This window comes from Dipodomys ordii, unplaced genomic scaffold (genome assembly GCF_000151885.1).
Source record: "Dipodomys ordii isolate 6190 unplaced genomic scaffold, Dord_2.0 Scaffold259, whole genome shotgun sequence".
NCBI lineage: Eukaryota > Metazoa > Chordata > Mammalia > Rodentia > Heteromyidae > Dipodomys > Dipodomys ordii.
Window position 1 is genome coordinate 89,553 of NW_012267475.1, and position 18,692 is coordinate 108,244.

General features: G+C 43.5%; 1 protein-coding gene across 2 annotated transcripts; it reads right to left on the minus strand.

The window, feature by feature from the left end:
* Positions 1-12,655: 12,655 nt before the first annotated feature.
* LOC106001032 (olfactory receptor 13A1-like) lies at positions 12,656-16,485 on the minus strand. 2 transcript variants are annotated; one of them, XM_013036202.1, is made up of 2 exons: positions 16,469-16,485; positions 12,656-13,577 (listed from the first exon to the last, which is right to left on the minus strand). In XM_013036202.1, exons 1-2 carry the CDS (start codon positions 16,483-16,485, stop codon positions 12,656-12,658), a joined length of 939 nt encoding a protein of 312 aa, XP_012891656.1. The 2 variants fall into 2 exon arrangements, with proteins under 2 accessions (XP_012891656.1, XP_012891657.1); XM_013036203.1 differs by lacking the exon at positions 16,469-16,485 and having other exon boundaries at positions 12,656-13,582.
* Between the last annotated feature and the right edge of the window lie 2,207 nt (positions 16,486-18,692).

Sequence of the window (18,692 nt, forward strand, 5' to 3'; positions counted from 1 at the left end):
AAGTGGTGCTGTGGCTCAAGTGGTAGCACACTAGCCTTAAGCTGAAGCTGAAGAGCTGAGGGACAGTGCCCAGGCCCAGAGTTCAGGCCCCACAACCAGCCCCTCCCAAAAAAATGCAAATCAAAACAACATTGAGATTCTGCCTCGTCCCAATTAGAATGGCCATTAACAAGAAATGAACAATACCCCATGCTGGTAGGGATTTGGCCAAAGGGGAACTCTACTATATTGCTGGTGGGAATGTACTTGTTCAACAACTCTGAAAATCAGTATGGAGGTTCCTCAAGAGGCTAAACATACAGCTTCCTATGACCCAGAAATCCAACTACTGTGCATTTATCCAAATGACCACAAACCAGGCTGCACTAAACCCACCAACCATGTTAACTGCAACATTGTTTACCATAACCAAGTTATGGAATCAACCCAGATGCCCTCAGTGGATGAATGGATAAACAAAACGTGGTATGTATACACAAAGGAATTCTTCACATCCATCAGAATGGTACTGTCATTCACTTATTGAGGATGAGATTCTGCATATGTGAAAATGCACTCTTCAAGTCTTCATAGTATGTAAATCATACTTATTTCTTCAAATACATTGTAAAATGTCCAAAATGCAAAATTTCCAAGGAAGTAAGACAAAAACAGAACAAACACTCTTCCTAACAGGAAGGAAATCTATCAGTACACACAGTGAGACATTAGTGGTAGTGTAATGAAAAGTCTTCCAGATCACTGAAGGCCTCAAGGTAGTATTTATGGGTCCACATTCTATCAGAGAGAACAGACCTGGTCCATGACCATCTACAGGTGAGGGCCACATCATTCACAATGCACCAATACTTACCCCAAATCCATGTATTCATGACACAGATAAAGCAGATATATGAAGAACCTGTCTACTCATTTATTCTAAATTAAATAACAAGCTCTACTTTTACCTTCTGTATAAACTAGCAAAAAAGTGTCCTTTGAGGGAACCCCTAAGACAGAGTGAAACATTCACATCTTGCATCTATCATCATGTAGACAGAGGCCTTTCAGTGTTGTTTTCTTTTCCTTTTCCTTTTTATCTCAGGAAACATGCTCTTATTCCTCAAGTGGTAGGGACTAGATACAGGGTTAATCAAATATCCCTTATTTACCATGTGCACTACAGAAAACATACAAGAAGCATAGAATGAAGTCATCACAGCCACAGTCAGTGCAGTTGGACCTGGTGGTCTGCCTCTTCCATGTGCACATGCCAGTCCCTTTTAGGAAACTGAGACTGTATCACACTTTTCCAAATGCCATGGATTCAACAATTCAGAATCTCAAAACAACACAAATATTTTGACAACCAGGAATAAACAACACCAATGCAATCCGTTTGGGAAAATATTGCAATTCTGCCTTTCCTGGGGATACAAATCTTACTGGAGACAAAAGTGACAACAGGCTTTCTAGACAGAAGTATTGGCAGAGTGATAGTCAACTCAAAATGAGAAATTAAGCAAGATATACTAAGCAGTTTCTAAGCTCATTAGTAGGTCTGTGGTATACTATTAAATATTAACAAGAGAGTATGTTTCCACTCGATTTGTATAACCCTGTTGTTGGCCGGGGGAGGTCATCCTGTGACCGTCAACATTCTGGTGGCTTAAGTTCCACTTGACTGTCTGTGTCTAAGATGGCCCTGACCTGACCTGACCACGAACATCAACCCACCTTACCATAAATCTCCCGACATTTACCACTGACTGCGGTCCCTGACTTCCTCATTCTTGTTGGGCCCCCTCCCCATAACTACTCCCCTAACTTAATGCCAGCTGCTGTTCTCCATCCCCCTTGGAGGCAGCCTGTCCCTCTGTCTGGCATTAAACCTTACTTCCCCCTTGGGTGTTGTGTGGTCAGGATCTATAACCTTGGTGACTGACTCAGATCTGGGCTCCCTGGGTGAGTTTTGCTCTTCCCCTCTAGCGAAGCCCCTTCCCCCCACCCAGGGACTTGATCCTGGGGGGGCCCTGTGCCCCGTCAGTCACTCTCTCCCTGGGGACCGTCATGGCTCAGGGTCCCGGATCCCTGTGGACTGATACAGCCACCACAGGATCTCCTCTCCTCCCAGCGCTTCCCCATCCTTCTGTCTGCCGTCCTTCGTCTGCATGGGGGTAAGTGGACCTGGGGTCGCTGGGGTGACGTTTCTTTCTTTCCAGCAGCTTGCAGTTCTTCCGCAAATTGAAGCCCCAGTACCGGGCTCTTGGAGTCCTACCGGCCCGAGGACACAGGGGTCCTGTCTGGAGAGGACCCTGCCCGCTGTCTCCTTTCTCTCTCTCACCAGGACGATATGGTGGAGAGGTGCCCGTCTAGTCCATCCGAGGTCGCCTCGATCACCACCGACACTCCCAGTCTAGGATCCCGGAGACAATCGGTGTCTGCTTCCTAATTGGATCCGGGTTTTAAACGCCAGCGCTTTGTTTTTCTCTGCAATCAAGCATGGCTTCAATACAGTCCACCTGGATTCTCCTGTGACTCCGCCATTTCTCAGGATTTCTACCACTGTTGCGAGCACACAGGAAAATGGGGCGAAGTCAAGTTCATCCAAGCTTTTCTGCGTCTTTGCTCTCAACCCTCTGTGCTCTTCCTGTTCCCCGCCCAAGTTGTTTGCTACCAAACCGTACCCTTCAAGAAGCTCCGACCTTCGACCTCTGACCCGCCTTTACAGCCTTCCCCCAACCCTTCTAACCCACCTCACCCTCCCTCACCTAGCCACCCTTTCACCTCCCTCTATTTCTCCTAATTCTCCTCCTTCTCACTGGCCTGGCTGCTGGCAACCAACCTAGGGTGCGGTATGTGTGGCAGTATCGAGTTTGGACAATGCCCTCAGGACAAAATATCTATGAGCTTCGCAAATTTACCTTTTGCCAGATTTCAGGCTACAAATCATCACTGATTTTAAATTTTAATTTTGCTGAAATATGCAGACAAAATTATCATCACTGGGTCTTGAATTCATTGGAGTTTTGCACCTTCCCCTTTTACTTATGCTTGACAAAAGATAATTCCCCTTCCTGCCAGGTGCTGGTGGCTCACACATGTAATCCTAGCTACTCAGGAGGCTGAGATCTGAGGATCAAGGTTCAAAGCCAGCCTGGGCAGAAAATCCATGAGACTCTTACCTCCAATAAGCCACCAGAAAACCTGAAGTGGCGCTGTGGCTCAAGTGGTAGAGCTTTAGCCTTTAGCTGAAGAGTTGAGGGACAGTACCCAGGCCCAGAGTTCAAGCGCCATGACTGACAAAAAGAGAAAAGGTAATTCTCCTTCCTGCATAGATGACTATTGGAGGGGATACACTGTCTGGAGCTGTAATTATTTTACTGCTGCTGAATATGGCCTTAAGATCCAGCTGCAGAAGGAGAACGGGACAATATTACCCCCTTACTTTCCTTTAAAATTGAAGACTCAGAGGACTCTCATGGCAACAGAGTATAGAAGCATGTATTACCGTTTGCTGGGGGTTGGGCTATAGACACTATGGGGACCCCCATGGCCTACTAACAATTATAATGGCCTACATACAAACTCCAAATTCCACCATGGATGTGGTATATATTGTTTAGGAGACCTAGAGACAGCTCAAAAGAACCCCACTGACGTAGATCTAGGTCATTAACCTATCCCTTGATGTTTTACATCAAAATAGTAAATGACTATACCACCAAAACTTCTTTATATGTAGCCTGTTAACAAATCCTCCTATTGCAGCAGTTCTTTTACCCAACACCACAGCCAACTTTAATTTTTGCATTCTAACTCCACATGAAATAGCAATAGCCTTCCTGTACATTCAGGAGGTTTTACTCACCCATGTTGGATGACTGATCATAGCCAGCCACAAAACCTTTCCTGCTCGGGCTGGGAAGGTGGCTCAGGGTGCGCTTGCCTTGCATGCCTGAGGCCCTGGGTTTGATTCCTCAGCACCACATAAGCAAAAAGAAAAAAGCCTGGAGTGACGCTATGGCTCAAGTGGTAGAGCGCTAGCCTTGAGCTGAAGAGCTGAGGGACAGTGCCCAGGCCCAGAGTACAGGCCCCACCACCGGACACCCCCCCCAAAAAAAAAACCTTTCCTGCTCACATAACTGCAAACTCTACTTCCTCACTGACCAGCCCTCTGGGAAGATATTTCTTGTGTGGACAAATCTTATACTCCTGTATAAACTCATCAATTGTAGGACCTTGTTTGTTGGTCACCCTATCACCTCAACTCACCTTATATGCAGAATTTGCTCTACAGATATCTCTGCCAACAGACAAACAAGAACTGTATTTCTTTCCATTCTGGTGGGCATAAGCTTTGGCACCACCGATGCCTTTGTGGCCCTCTCTGGAGGGGAACTAGGCCACAGTTTAAAGCTAGCCCATCAATTTCAACAGCTTGAGGAGGAAGTAACACAATCCCTTGAGACTTCTGCCACCACCATTGGCCTGCTCCAATAACAGATCTCCTCCTCTCTGGCTGAGATAACCCTACAAACCTGAAAGGCCCTAGATCTCTTCATGACTGAAAAGGGAAGCACCTGTTTGGTTTTTTGTGAACAATGCTGCTATTACATTAAACAATCAGGAAAGGTAAAGCAAAGTATTCAAACCCTAAGAAAAAATTGCTAACTCCATTAGACTGTCTGAGGGAGGATGAGAAAATGGCTTCAGGACTTCAGCCCTGCTAGGACCCATTGCTTCCTGGCTCATGCCATTCCTTGGCCCTCTAATTGCCATACTAACGCTGGCATTTTTGCTACCCTGCCTTTCCAAGTGCCTACAGGAGATGCTTCTGGAATGAGTCAGACTTTTCACCAACCAAAGTGTCCATCAGATGTTCCTACATGGTGTGTACAGAGGCTACAGTCAATTTCCACTCATGAGTCCGATGGATGCTGGAACCTTCAGGAGACCATCCCATCGGGTTATCAGCCCTTTTCATCAGGAAGCGGCTTCAAAAAATGGACCACCACCTCTGATCCCAGCAGATAGCAAACAAAAAAGGGAATGCTGGCTGAGGAGAGATCATCCTGTGACCACCAACATAGTGGCGTAAGTTCTACCTGACTGTGTCTAAAGTCACCCTGACCTGATCTGACCATGAACATAACCACCTTACCAGAAATTTCCCGAAATTTCCCACTGACTGCGGTCCCTGACTTCCTCATTCTTGCCTGCTCCTTCCCTATAAATAGTCCCCTTAATGGCATCTGCTGTTATCCATACCAACAGAAGCAGCCTGTCAGTCTATCTGACATCAAACCTTTCCTCTCCTCTGGGATGTGTGTGGTGTGTTTTATCAGGTCAAGACATGTGACACCTACAGTACAGCCACAACCATACACATCAATGGCTCTAATCAGAGGGTAAATCTGAGCATACCTGCACACACCTTCAGTCTTCCTCTTCCTCCCCTTTGCTGCCAGCCTCTGAGTAAGTCCTGACTCTATTATATAGATATGGCCTAATTCTACATCCAAGATGTAACAGATACTGATTGTAACAGATACAAGTTAGCTACTCCACTAGTTCTGCTTTTTGCCATGAAGTGACACCTCAGAACACGTCTGAAGATTAGATGTGGTAAAATAATGCACTTTGCACACTAATACAGGTATTTCACCAGCAATGCACATGCAGACTTATGGCTCTAACTGAAATCAGGCTTGCAAATGTACAGATACTGGCCAAGAGCCCTTCCCTCACCTTCTTCTTCTTCCTCTCCATCACCACAGACACTAGCTCCAAGATAAGAACTTAATATTCAGTTCACTAGCAGAAGACAGTTTTGCCTAAAATTAACTAAAGGACATTTTTGTAGGAATTCTTTTCTACTTCTACTTCTTTATTTTTGCTTTGGGACTTACCCATTAATACTTAGCAAATTACTAAATTGCACATAAAGAGCAAAGTCTAGACAACCTGAACCTCTTGAACAGGCATAGACAGCCTAGTCTTCACTTACTTCCTCCCAAACCACCCTTGCCACAACCCAGCAACAGTAGAGTCTCCAAAACATCAACAATTCCTTCCACAAATGCAACCACAAAGAATACTTCAAGTGCATTATGTTAGTCCTCTAGTTCTACAACGTTATGAACATTTAGACATCTGGAAAGAAAAGATGCTTCAAATGAGGACTTAAGTCTCCCAGCATACATACTAGTACCAGATAAACCACACTCACTTAACAAAACCTTCAACTTGAAAGGAAGATTCTGGACCTTCTCATCTCCATCAGGCTAGTGATTGGGATTATTTATGCTTCTGTAATGTTTTTTTTTCTTTTTGCTTATGTGGTGCTGAGGAATCGAACCCAGGGCCTCAGGCATGCAAGGCAAGCGCTCTACCACTGAGCCACCTTCCCAGCCCCATGCTTCTGTAATGTTTCAAGTGGATTTTTTTAAAGTATCAATTAGTGTAGGGTTAGAACTCAGAGCCTGGGCACTGTCCCTCAGCTTTTTTGCTCAAGGCTAGTGCTCTACCACTTTGAGCCACAGTGCCACTTCTGGTTTTCTGGTGGTTAATTGGACATCAGTCTCATAGATTTCTTTTTAGCCTGGGAGGTCTTAGAACCGCGATCCTCAGATCTCAGCCTCATGAATAGCTAGGATTACAAGCATGAGCCACTGGCACCCACCCTCAAGTGGATTTTAATAATTTCACTTCTTAAAGATTTAAAGTATTCCAATAAATTTTAACACAAAATTTACTCTATGTGTTAGTTTATTTACTCTGCTTTTGTCACTGGCAACCTCTTTTGTTGTTGTTGTTGTTGTTGGTTGTGGGGCTTGAACTCTAGGCCTGGGCACTGTCCCTGCGCTCTTCAGCTCAAGGCTAGCGCTCTACCACTTGAGCCACAGCACCACTTCCAGTTTTCTAGTGATTTATTGGAGATAAGAGTCTCACAGACTTTCCTGCCCGGGCTAGCTTTGAACCGTGACCCTCAGATCTCAGCCTCCTGATTAGCTAGGATTATAGGCGTGAGCCACTGGCACCTGGCACTTGCAACCTCTTTAACATGTAGCAAGACTAGATAAAATTTAGACTCATCTGTCCTTTATATACTTTATATACAGAACAAAAGAAAAATGTATAGACATAGAGTCAATCTCGCTTCACCACAAACCCAGGGTAAAAAACCCTCAAAACTTCTCCTCCTCCCTTTTTGAGCCACAACAAACACCATTTATACTGCTTAGAGAAGTGGTTTCATTAGTCTACTTCCAAATTTTCATCATGAATGTTAACAACCAATTCTACAAAATGAATTATTTAATGTCTCCACTTTTAACATACTTTGTGTACTTCTAAATATCTAGAACACCAGATGTTCCAAATATGGACTTAATTATCCACTTTATGCACAGTCATGTTGAATATACCACACACCTGTGAAAATGGTTCTATCTGTAAGTATCTTCTAAATGGGAGCGTCTCACCCAAAGCCTCAATTCTTCCAACTCCTCTCCAGTATCACATTGATACATGTCCACAATCACAGATGTTACAATATTTCTTCTAAAGTCCTTTTCAGAAGACAGCCCTTCTATGACTTTCAACACAAGGGATACAACATGTGTTAGTTTACAAACTAATTTTGTCATATATGGAAATAGCTTTAATATCTAGAGATGAAATATTATAAAATTAAGACTCATTTGTCCAGTCTATACATAATACACACAGTACATAGTGTAGCAAAATATACATGCCATTCAGGGGAAGGGATAAGCTGAACTTTTCTCACATACAAATAGACCTTCACAGCAATTCCTTTTCGAGCATCTTCCTCAGTCCAATGAACAAGTGCAGTCAGTACACTGCTCACAGAGGTGGTTTCACAGCTCCAATTCCCACATTTTGTAAAGCTATTTACAGAGTAACTCTACTTCTACATTAAGTACATCAACACTTCTAAATATCCAGGACTGGACATTTTATGCATGAACTTGCCTGCTGTGCTCACAGCATTGTATTTTCAAAATATGAGCATTTTGGCCCTGGGCCATCCTCAATTTCTTCTTCCTGCCTTCAAACCAGTGGACAACTACAAGTATATGTAGTGCTTAGAAATATTTAGCTGGGTGCCAGTAGCTCATACCTGGAATCCTAGCTACTCAGGAGGCTGAAATCTGAAGATCATGGTTCAAAGCCAGCCAAGGCAGGAAAGTCTGTGAGACTCTTATCTCCAATAAACCACTCAGAAAACTGGAAGTGGCATTGTGGTTCAAGTGGTAGGGCGCTAGCCTTGAGCTGAAGAGCGCAGGGACAGCACCTAGACCCCAGAGTTCAAGCCCCATGACTGACAAAAAAAGAAATATTTGACCAAATTAATATGTAAATGTCACTTACAAGCTTCCTATGAACTTCAACACCATGTACACAAAATGTGCTAATTTTATTAATTACTTAATCATACACTGACAACCTCTTTAACATCTAGAGACTAGATGTTGAAAATTTTGGACTTTATTTGTCCATTATATATGCACTATATACACAGCAAAACCAAATGCACAGACAGAAAACTGGCATCTGAGGATGTCCAGATATGAACACTTAGCACATTACCTTTGGAGACTGAATACTCCCCTCCCACCTCCTCCAAATCACTGAGTAAGTGCAGGCAGCACCTGCCATTCTGCTCACGGAGAAGGTTTCCCCATTTCATTCCCAGCGACTGTTTTATATAAATGCTAGCCAAAAGGTAATCTAGTCTAGAAAGACTAAATGAAGTCAGGACTCCTCTGTTCTTCATATACACTAGGACCCAAGAAAGTAAAACAAAATGGGTGCTGTGTCCCTTCACTGTAAGCACTGGTGGAGCCCTCTTTGCATTTCTTTCTCCTGGGAACCAGGGCACAAGTGCCAGGCCTGCAACTCAAGGAGTCCATTGTTTCCCCCAAAGTACTTTCCATAGGAATGTTACAAAAAGACATTTATAAGCTGTGTCATTTCCTATTCCTACTTTAAAAATACACCAGGCACTTCAGAACATCAACGGTGTTAGACAGTCAGCTCTATACAGCAAGAGGATGAGATGCACAGATCAATAGATGTCTGGGTGGGTCCCCTCCTCTTCCTTCCCATGCATGCTCTGTTCCGTGTCCTCTGCATGGAACAAATGTGCACTGCATCTCTATGTGTCCCTCCTAGAGGTGGTCTGACATCGCCACTCACAGTCGCTTCCAGAAGACATTTCTATGGTTTTCACAAACAAATGGAAAATGACCAGTGTGACTTTCTGCCTCTATGTACCATGCGTAGACAATTCTTCACATCTAGAATTCCACATGGACCAAAAAAATCACCTTTTAAAAGGCTTGGAACTGAGAGCAGCCTGTGCATAATATACACAGGGGCACATGGCGGCCAGTCTGTCCGGAGGGTTCTGTGGCCACATGGGGCCTTCACTCTACCATTTCAAGCTAACACCAGCGCAACCCACCAGGGCCACCAACTTCTGTACTGGCCACATCCTGGTTCTGCTCACCTTCCAGGTTTATCGAGGCCTTGTCCATCCTGTGGCCAGTGAGGTCTCCCCCTCAGGTGCAGGAAGGTCACCCCAAACTTGATTGGCTGGCTTTGGGACTCTACAATGGTGGTGAGCTCTCAGGGCCTCCCACCTTCTCCATCCTCCATCCCTGAAGGCCTCGACATGCCCACCACTGAAGCAAGGGAAAGACTAGGTCTAATTAAGTCACTTAGATTTCACAGCCATCCTAGTGTCTAACCAAGTAGTGGGGGCTGTCCACTCAGCTTCCAAGGCCCAGAGGTGAGATAAACTATCTTTTGAATTGCAGATACACCATGTTGTTTAGACCCAGAGAGGATATATAAATGTATTGTGCTGTTTAGCCCCAGAGAAATCCCACCTCCCAGGTGATAGGCATGCCTGAATTCCTAGAGGCAGGGGTGGGGACTTGGATGATAGGTCCCTGGGCCTGTTAGTCCCTGGGAAGCTCTGGAGTTTCCTGTGACCTGGCTCCAAACTGGACTGGATTTGAGGGTCAGACTAGCACATATGCCATTATGCCAGGTGTCATGTGCTGTGTCTGGTCTCCTGGCTCTGTCTTGGTCAAAATGGCATCCCACTTAAGCCTTCAGATAGTATTGATCTGGGTTGTTGATATTGTTTTTCTCTCTTTCTTTCCTCTCCTGCTCTCAGGACTCAGTTTTCCAACAGTGTTAATTGTATTTGAGGAGTCGTAGGTCTTTGTGACAATAGTTCACTTGCAGATACTTGCTTTCTAATAAAGACTCCCAATTCAATCTTTCAAAATGTGGCTTCTCTGTATCTCAGAAACTGGATTCACCTTACAACACCACCACCCAAGGATGCCATGCCTTTGATGGCCTCGTGGGGGGCATTGCCTGGCACGGCAAGGTGGGTCCTAGGCTCCACTGCTGTCAAGTCATGGTAGTAAGGTTTAGGGATGCAAGTGTCCCATTGTCTGCTGGATAATGGCTGTAGGCTAGTCCCTGGGCCACCTCCACCTCACCCTCAGACTGGGGCCACATGGTAGAGCCCAGCTCCAATGAAGTATCCCAATATCCTAGGGCCAGTGGGACTGGAACCCACGATCGGTGAAAGGAGTCACCAGTACTCAGTCTATCGGGCTAAGAATCTTTATTAACCATGTGGCAACTGCTCCCCACTACTGGGACAGTGAAGAACAACCCTAAGCCCAAAATGGGGTACACTTCTATAGGAGAAAACAGCAAGGAGCCACTCGCAGCTGGCCAGTGGTAGTTTTGCAATTGGCAAGGAAGCAAGTTACAGAAGCAGAGCCAGCAGTCGGTGATGACAAATGGAGATTACAATTCCAGTAACCAAGGCAATAAAGCATAAAGACAAAGTTCATATCCCAGATTTGCCCTTTGTTCAGTTCCTGGTTTAGGGGTTTAACTGATATTGACCAGAATATATTCCAAACTTCTTACTTACCACATTCAAAATCAAACCACCTTCCAGGTCTCCTGGCTCTTTCTGAGTTTCAGTGTTATTTACTGAATTCCAGTAACCCAATGTTTAACCCACTAATTTTCCAAGGCCTTAATCTCTGGACTTTTCCTTTTAATAACTAGCCTAGAGTTTTTTTTTTTTTGCTACAGGAAGAATATGCTTTTCAAGTTTAGTGCTATTCTTACTCTGCAAATTTCAGTAAATGCCAGGCTATAGTTTGTTCCATTTCTAGGGTCTGTGCTTATGTTTCTCAGGTTACCTGGGACTTATTTGTCCAAGTTAGGTTTCATTCTCCCTTGGTCTAATTAATACTCTATTTGTTTAATTTAACTTCGTTTAACGCCAGTACTTTTTTCTAACGGCACAGAACACATGCTCAAGACAAGTCTCTATTACAGGTGATTTGTGTACCAGCTTTTGTTCAGGAACATTGCCTCCTCAGTACAATCTGATCACACTCAATCACATCCATGTGCCCCAGTCTCAGACAATAAGGCAGACCGGATCCTCACTGCTGACAGCAAAGTCAGTGCATGAGAAATCTTAGACATTTTTAGGTTCCTTGACCATACACCAGAGCATCTGTGTTGGAATCTGCACCGTCAAGTCAAGGAAAAATCCCAAAAACATATTTCACCTTCAGTGTTGGTGAGAATAGAGAAAATGACAAGAAACAACATGCATAACAAACTGCAATTGATTTTGCAGTTAATAGCCTCTAGAGATGGTGAATAAAATAAGATACAAAGGGTAGAATTTTCCCATGTAATTGGGGTCACCCAAAAGCTATTCTGTGTGTGTCTGTGTGTCTGTGTGTCTGTGTGTACATGTGTGTGTGTGTATGTGTACATAAAGATCCTAGGGATTGAACTCAAGGTTGGGGCACTGGCCCTGAACTTTTTTGTTTAAGGCTAGAGCTCCACCACTTAAGACAAGGCTGCACTTCTGGTTTTTTGGTGGTACATTGGAAGGAAAGATCTCAAGGGTTTTACCTACCTAGGCAGGCTTCAGATTCTGTGTTCCCTCCTCAGATATCAGTCTCCTAAGTTCCTAGGATTTCAGGCCTGAGCCAAAGGCCCCAAGGTCTGAAATCCATCTGTTACTGTGACAGTCTTCCAAATATTATAAAGTCCACACTTCCTGCCAAAATGCTTTACAATCCATGCATGTAACTTATATATGTGATTTGCAGAAGTGCATTTAGATTGCTTTCCATAACAAAAGAAGGAACAGAATTTTTATATAGACATTAGCATTAAAAACTTAGTCAATCCCATTTTCACCTTCCAAAACACACACACACACAATCTTACTTCCCTGCCACCAAAGTTCTTTGTCAGCTTCAGAACATCAGATACTCTGTCTCAGAGGCCTGGAGTCTGACAGCAACATCTATCTTCCCAGGCAGACATTCTGCTGAGATGGAAGAAGCAGGCTTATTTAATTTCAGCACAGAAAACTTCATCTCATTACCCAGGAAAGCCAATCCCCACAAAAAATGGAGCTTCCAAGAAGAAGACATTCTGAAAAGATGTGCTAATTTGTTTTGTTAATATTTTATTATCATTAAGTAGGAATTTCCATTCAATAACGAAGTTTATATATACAGTGCATCCTGATCAATGTCACCCCTTTCAACATCCACATCCATCACAAGTCAGATTAATTTCTGAAGAAGAGAAAAACCTTCCTGAGGGCTGCTTTGACCTCCTTGTTCCTCAAAGTGTAGATGAGGGGGTTGAGGGTGGGACTCACCATGGAGTACAGCACTCCAACTAACTTGCTTTTTGCTGCACTGTAGCCGGACATGGGACTTATGTAGGCATAGAACACTGCTGTGCAATACATGCACACCACAATGAGATGGGAGGAACAGGTGGAGAAGGCTTTCTGCTTCCCCTCTGAAGATCGCATCTTCAGGATGCTGGAGATGATGAAGCCATAGGACACAATGATCATCAGGAAGTCAAACCCACCATAGAAAGCATCGGCCAGTGTGGTCATGACATTGTTCACATAAGTGGAGCTACAGGAGAGACGGAGCAGAGGAGGGATTTCACAGAAGAAATGGGTAATGACATTGGGACCACAGAAGTTCAATCGCACTGTTAGTCCTGTGTTGATGGCTGAGTTAAAGGCACAGATCACCCACACTCCTGTAGCAAGCACACTACAGAAGGCCTTGCTCATCATGGTGCTGTAATGCAGGGGGTGGCAGATGGCTGCATAGCGGTCATAGGCCATGACCGTGAGCAGCAGCAGCTCTGAAGATAAAGCCCATGTAAGAAAATAAAGCTGGGCCATGCAGCCTCCAAAGGAGATGGAGCTCTTCTCTATCATCAGCCCTTCCAATGTCTTGGGCATGATGGCTGAGGTGCAGATGATGTCCATCGTGGCCAAATTGAACAGGAAGAAGTACATGGGAGTGTGGAGGCCAGGGTTGAAGCTGATGGCCATGATGATGAGGACATTGCCTGTGAGGGCCACACAGTAGAGGGACAGGAAACAGCAGAACAAGAAGATGTGGTATTCGGGATGCTCTGAGAATCCCTGCAGGATGAACTCTGTTACTGCTGTGTGGTTGCTCATGGTCTTGGGCTGAGAGGGTTTTCAGGAACGACCAGGAGGATCTCTACACACAGCTGCATGTGTCTTCAGGGCTAGGGAGAGATGGAAGATGGGCTAAGATAGTCTGGTATGCTTTATTCATCCATAAAAACATGGCAGTAATGTTACTGTACATTTACATTCAGCTTGATTAAGACAAGTACATAGACATATGTGCTTGGAGGCATCCATGGCTCATGCATGTAACTCTAGATTCTCAAGAGGCTGAGATCTAAGTATTGAAGTTCAAACCTAGTCCCCACAGACAAGTCTGGGAGACTAGCTACTATTAATGCCTCCAGCAAAATGCCTGACTAAAGATGTGACTCAAATGGTGCCAGAGGTGAGTGAAAGATGCATTGAGAATAAGGCTTACATTCAACATCCTCTACCACCATTAGTTAGAGAGAAAGAAACAGGGAGAGGAGTTCCAGGAAGATGGCGGAGGAGAAGCTGGAGACTAAACAAGTTCTCGAAAAGAAAGCAGTTTTACTGCTCCAGTGAACGGTCCTAAGCCAGAGAATCACACCAAGTGTGCCATCACAGTACAGAGAGTTAGGCCAGAGAGGGAAAATCCAGGAGACAGATCTGAGCACTTGCCAGCAGCCGCGGTGGTGGAGGCTGTAGCTGCCATACCTACAACACAGAGAGTCCAGGACAAACTCATCAGACGTGGCTGGCAAGTGGATTCTACTCAACACCAGCAAGAACTGACAAGGAGCAGACATTTCATCCTGCAGTTCACAGACCAGAGATGACCCAGGAACCAAGACTCCAGCATGAGTAGAAGCCTGACATCCTCACTCCTTCTCAGGGAGCAGAAGAGGGAAGGCCACCCCCCACCCACTACCGGAGTTCTCCATCTTTGATTCTGACAAAGGCCTGGCTGAGCAGCTAGCTCCAACTCAGGCCTTGGAAGAAAACAAAAGAGCCATTTAGCAGGTCACAGGAACCTAACCTGACCTGCCAGGCTCAGCTCCACCCAGGGAAAAGTCACCCAGACAGGGCCACTAGCCCCAGGAGTGGCTTCCTTCACTGGGTAAACAGAGCCAGAGGCTGGCCCCTCCCTACAGCAGCCTTGACAATCAATTGAAATTCAGTAAACATAAACCCTGGGAATGGCTCCAGGCTGGGCTCTGTGAGTGTCTCAGAAGCTAGCCCCTCAGGGAAAAGCTACTGATTGCTGAAAGGCCTCAACCCTACCGAGAACCTAGCCTCATCACAGCATCTCCAAACTAGAGGAAGCAGCCATCTCCCTCTTTTGTGATACTCAAAGCAGATCTGCCTCCCAGTGAACTAGCCTGGGAGGAGGATCACAAAATCCTGGGTAAAGCAGAGCATTTTTCTGCCTGCTCAAACAAACTGACTTAAGAAACCAACCAAGCCACAGGAAAATCAAACACCACAAGCAGACCAGAGACTCCAGCAAGAGACTGGTTATAGACACAAGGGAGATACAGGATCTTCCCATCCTCCCCCCCCCCCAAATCAAAGAACTCTTTTTTTTGTACCTTTATAAAAAAAAATTTCTAAAACATTTTTTGGGGGGGTGGGGGTGGTCCTGTCGTGGGGCCTGAACTCTGGGCCTGGGCGCTGTCCCTCAGCTCTTCAGCTCAAGGCTAGCACTCTACCAGTAGAGCCACAGCACCACTTCCGGCTTTTTTCTTTTTGCTTATGTGGTGCTGAGGAATCGAACCCAGGGCCTCATGCATGCAAAGCAAGCGCTCTACCACTGAGCCACCTTCCCAGCCCCTCTAAAACTTTTTTTTAATTTTTAACTTTTTAAAAAAATTTGTTTTCTATTAACTTTTATTTTCTTCCTCTTATAATTTTTATTTTAGGGTTATATTTGTGTGTGCTTTCTTTTTTCTTTTTAAAATTTTTTTTGTTTAGCTCTACTGACCTTTTGATCCTTTTTTTTCTTTCCTTCTCATTCTTTTCACTTTTTCTTCTCTTTCATTCTTCTTTGTGTGACTTAATTGCTATTCTACTCATCCTCAGATATACCCATAGTCCATTATTAGACCTTATCCCCCATTGTGTACACACTTAATCCAGAAACTTATTACTCAATTCAAAACCTCTTAGACTTAAATTCCTTAATAGCAGTACTACCTCTTTATACCCATATAATATTTTAAGCATTTTTATTTTTAAGTTTTTCACGTCTCCTTTCTATCCCTCCCCTTCTCTTATCCTATCCATGTTCTTCTCTGAATATTATGTTTTTAAATTTGCATAATTTTTAAGTGTTTCACTTTTTAATTTTTGTTTTTCTATTTGTTCTTGTCTCTTTTTTCTTTCTCTTTCTTCTTCTTTTCTCTCTCTCTCTGCTATCATTCTATCCAACCTATTTCCCACTTTGAGATTAAGACTTAGTTAAGTTAACTTTCCCTCTGCCTTTCCACATCCTTCTATTCCTATTTTTACTCACATCTCTCCCTAAACCTAATAATTTCTGGTTTGCCAAATTCTTTTTTGCTGTTCGTAGCCCATTAATACATTGTTGTTTGATGTTGAATAGATATATCTGTTGAACTAGATTGTATCTGCAGACTTTTGACTGTGCAACTACAGACTTTGGTTGATGCTTGCCTTAAGATAATGTTCTAGCACAAAACGTGTTATTTTCATCCCAAATGGGCAGAGCAAGCCAGAAAAACACAAGAAAAATGGCAAGTCCTGGTATCTCAACTCCCACTCATGATAATCAGGGGACAGAATAGATAATGAATAATCCAGAGGAGAGTTCCCAAAAAGCTCTACAAACACTACTGGTAAACATGATAAATGAAAAGGTTGTAAACCTGCAAAGGACTCTGTATGAGCATGATAGGCAGAGAGAGGAGGCAAACCAAAGGTCAATACAGGAATATCATGAGCATGAGGAAGCTACTCAAAGATTGATACAGGAATTGCGTGAGCAGCTTGAGAACACTCAAAGAGAAATAAAGGAATGGCGTGAGCAGGCTGAGATCAGTCAAAGAGATAGAAAGGAATTGCAGGAGCTGGCTGAGAATAAACAAAGAGAAAGTCAGGAATGGTGTGAGCAGGCTGAGAACAGTCAAAGAGATCTACAGGAATTGCATGAACGTGAGGAAACTAATCAAAGAGCAATACAGGAATTGTGAGAGCGCGATGAGAATACACAAAGATCACTAAAGGAATTCATGGAATCCATAAACAGACAGCTGAAAGAAGTCAGGGAGACCACAAAGGGAATGCTGAATGGAACCCAACAGAAGGAATGGGAGTCCAAGGAAACCATAACCAATCAACTAAGTGATTTGAGAATAAACACTGAACACCAAATTAAGGAAGTAAAGAAGTTCATACAAGATCTAAAACAAAGCTCCAACAAAGAATTTGAAGCCATCAAAGCCAACCAACTAAAGGGAAAAGAAATAAAAAACAAAGTAGAAAGTCTTGATAGTAGGTTAGACCATGCAGAAGATCGAATCTCGGGGATTGAAGTCAGCCTAGATATTATAGAGAAAGAACATACAACCATCCAAGACAAATCCAAGAAATATGACAGATCTATTCAACACTTTGAAGACACCATCAGAAGGCCTAATCTGAGGATATTGGGTGTAGAGGAGCACCTAGAGACAGAAGTTAATGGTCTAGAAAATTTGTTTAACAGGACTCTAGCAAAGAAATTTCCCAAACATGCAAAAAGATAGGCCTATTCGGATACAAGAAGCTTTTAGAACTCCAAATAGACCAGACCAGATCAGGACATCCCACCATCACATTATAATCCACACAGGATCAATTCAGACCAAGGAAAAGATCCTTAAAGCTGTCAAGGAGAAAAGATCAATCACCTATAAAGGGAAACTAATTAGAATCACCTCAGATTTCTCAGCAGAGACAATCAAAGCAAGAAGAGCCTGGAATGATATATGCAATACTCTAAAGACAAACAACTATCAAGCAAGAATACTGTACCATCTAAACTCTCCTTCATAACTGAAGGTCAAATAAAAATGTTCCATAGCAAAGAAAAATTGAAACAATATATCTTCACCAAACCAGCCCTACAAAAGACTCTTAAAGATGTCGTACACCTAGAAAACCAACCAAAAAACGCACCCAAACTGAGAATCCAAGAACCATAAGAAGAACCCAGTTGCCGCAGCCCCCAAGAAGGTGGATAAAATGGCAGGAACTCCCAAATACCTTTCAGTCCTATCACTCAACTTTAACTAACAATTTAATTAATTAAGTGACATAGACTGTCTAGTTGGATTAAAAAGCAAGACCCTTCTATCTGCTGCCTTCAGGAGTCACATCTTGCCCATAAAAACAAACACATTTTCAATGTGAAAGGCTGGAACAAAATCTACCAAGCAAATGGCCCCCATAAACAGGTGGAGTTGCAATCCTAATATCAGATAAAATAGACTTCAAATTAAAATTGGTGAGAAGAGATAAAAAAAAGGTCATTACATACTAATTAAGCGATCTCTCCTTCAGGAGGATATTACAATTCTAAATATCTATTCGCCAAACAATGGAGCACCCAAATTTATCAAAGAAACACTACTTTCCCTCAAATCCCACGTAGATACAAAGACATTAATTGTTGGGGACTTTAGCACACCACTCTCCCCACAAGATAGATCAACTCGGCAAAAGCTCAACAGAGAAACCGCAGATCTAAACAACTGCATAGATCAACTAGATTTAACAGACATCTACCAAAAATTTCACCCAGCAGCATCAGAATACACGTTTTTCTCAGCAGCACATGGAACATTTTCCAAAATAGACTACATTTTAGGCCACAAAGCAAATTTGTCCAAATTCAGAAACATTGAAGTTATACCTTGCATTCTCTCAAACCACAAGGGAATAAAATTAGAACTCAACACCAAAAGGAGGCTGAACAACACACTGCTGAATCACGGGTGGGTCATGGAAGAGATTAGAAAGCAAATTCAAATGTTCATGCTATTCAACAAAAATGAACACACAAATCACCAGCTCCTCTGGGACAGAGCAAAGGCAGTACTCAGAGGCAAGTTTATAGCTCTGAGTTCCTACATCAACAAATTGGAGAGATCTGAAACCAACAATTTAATGA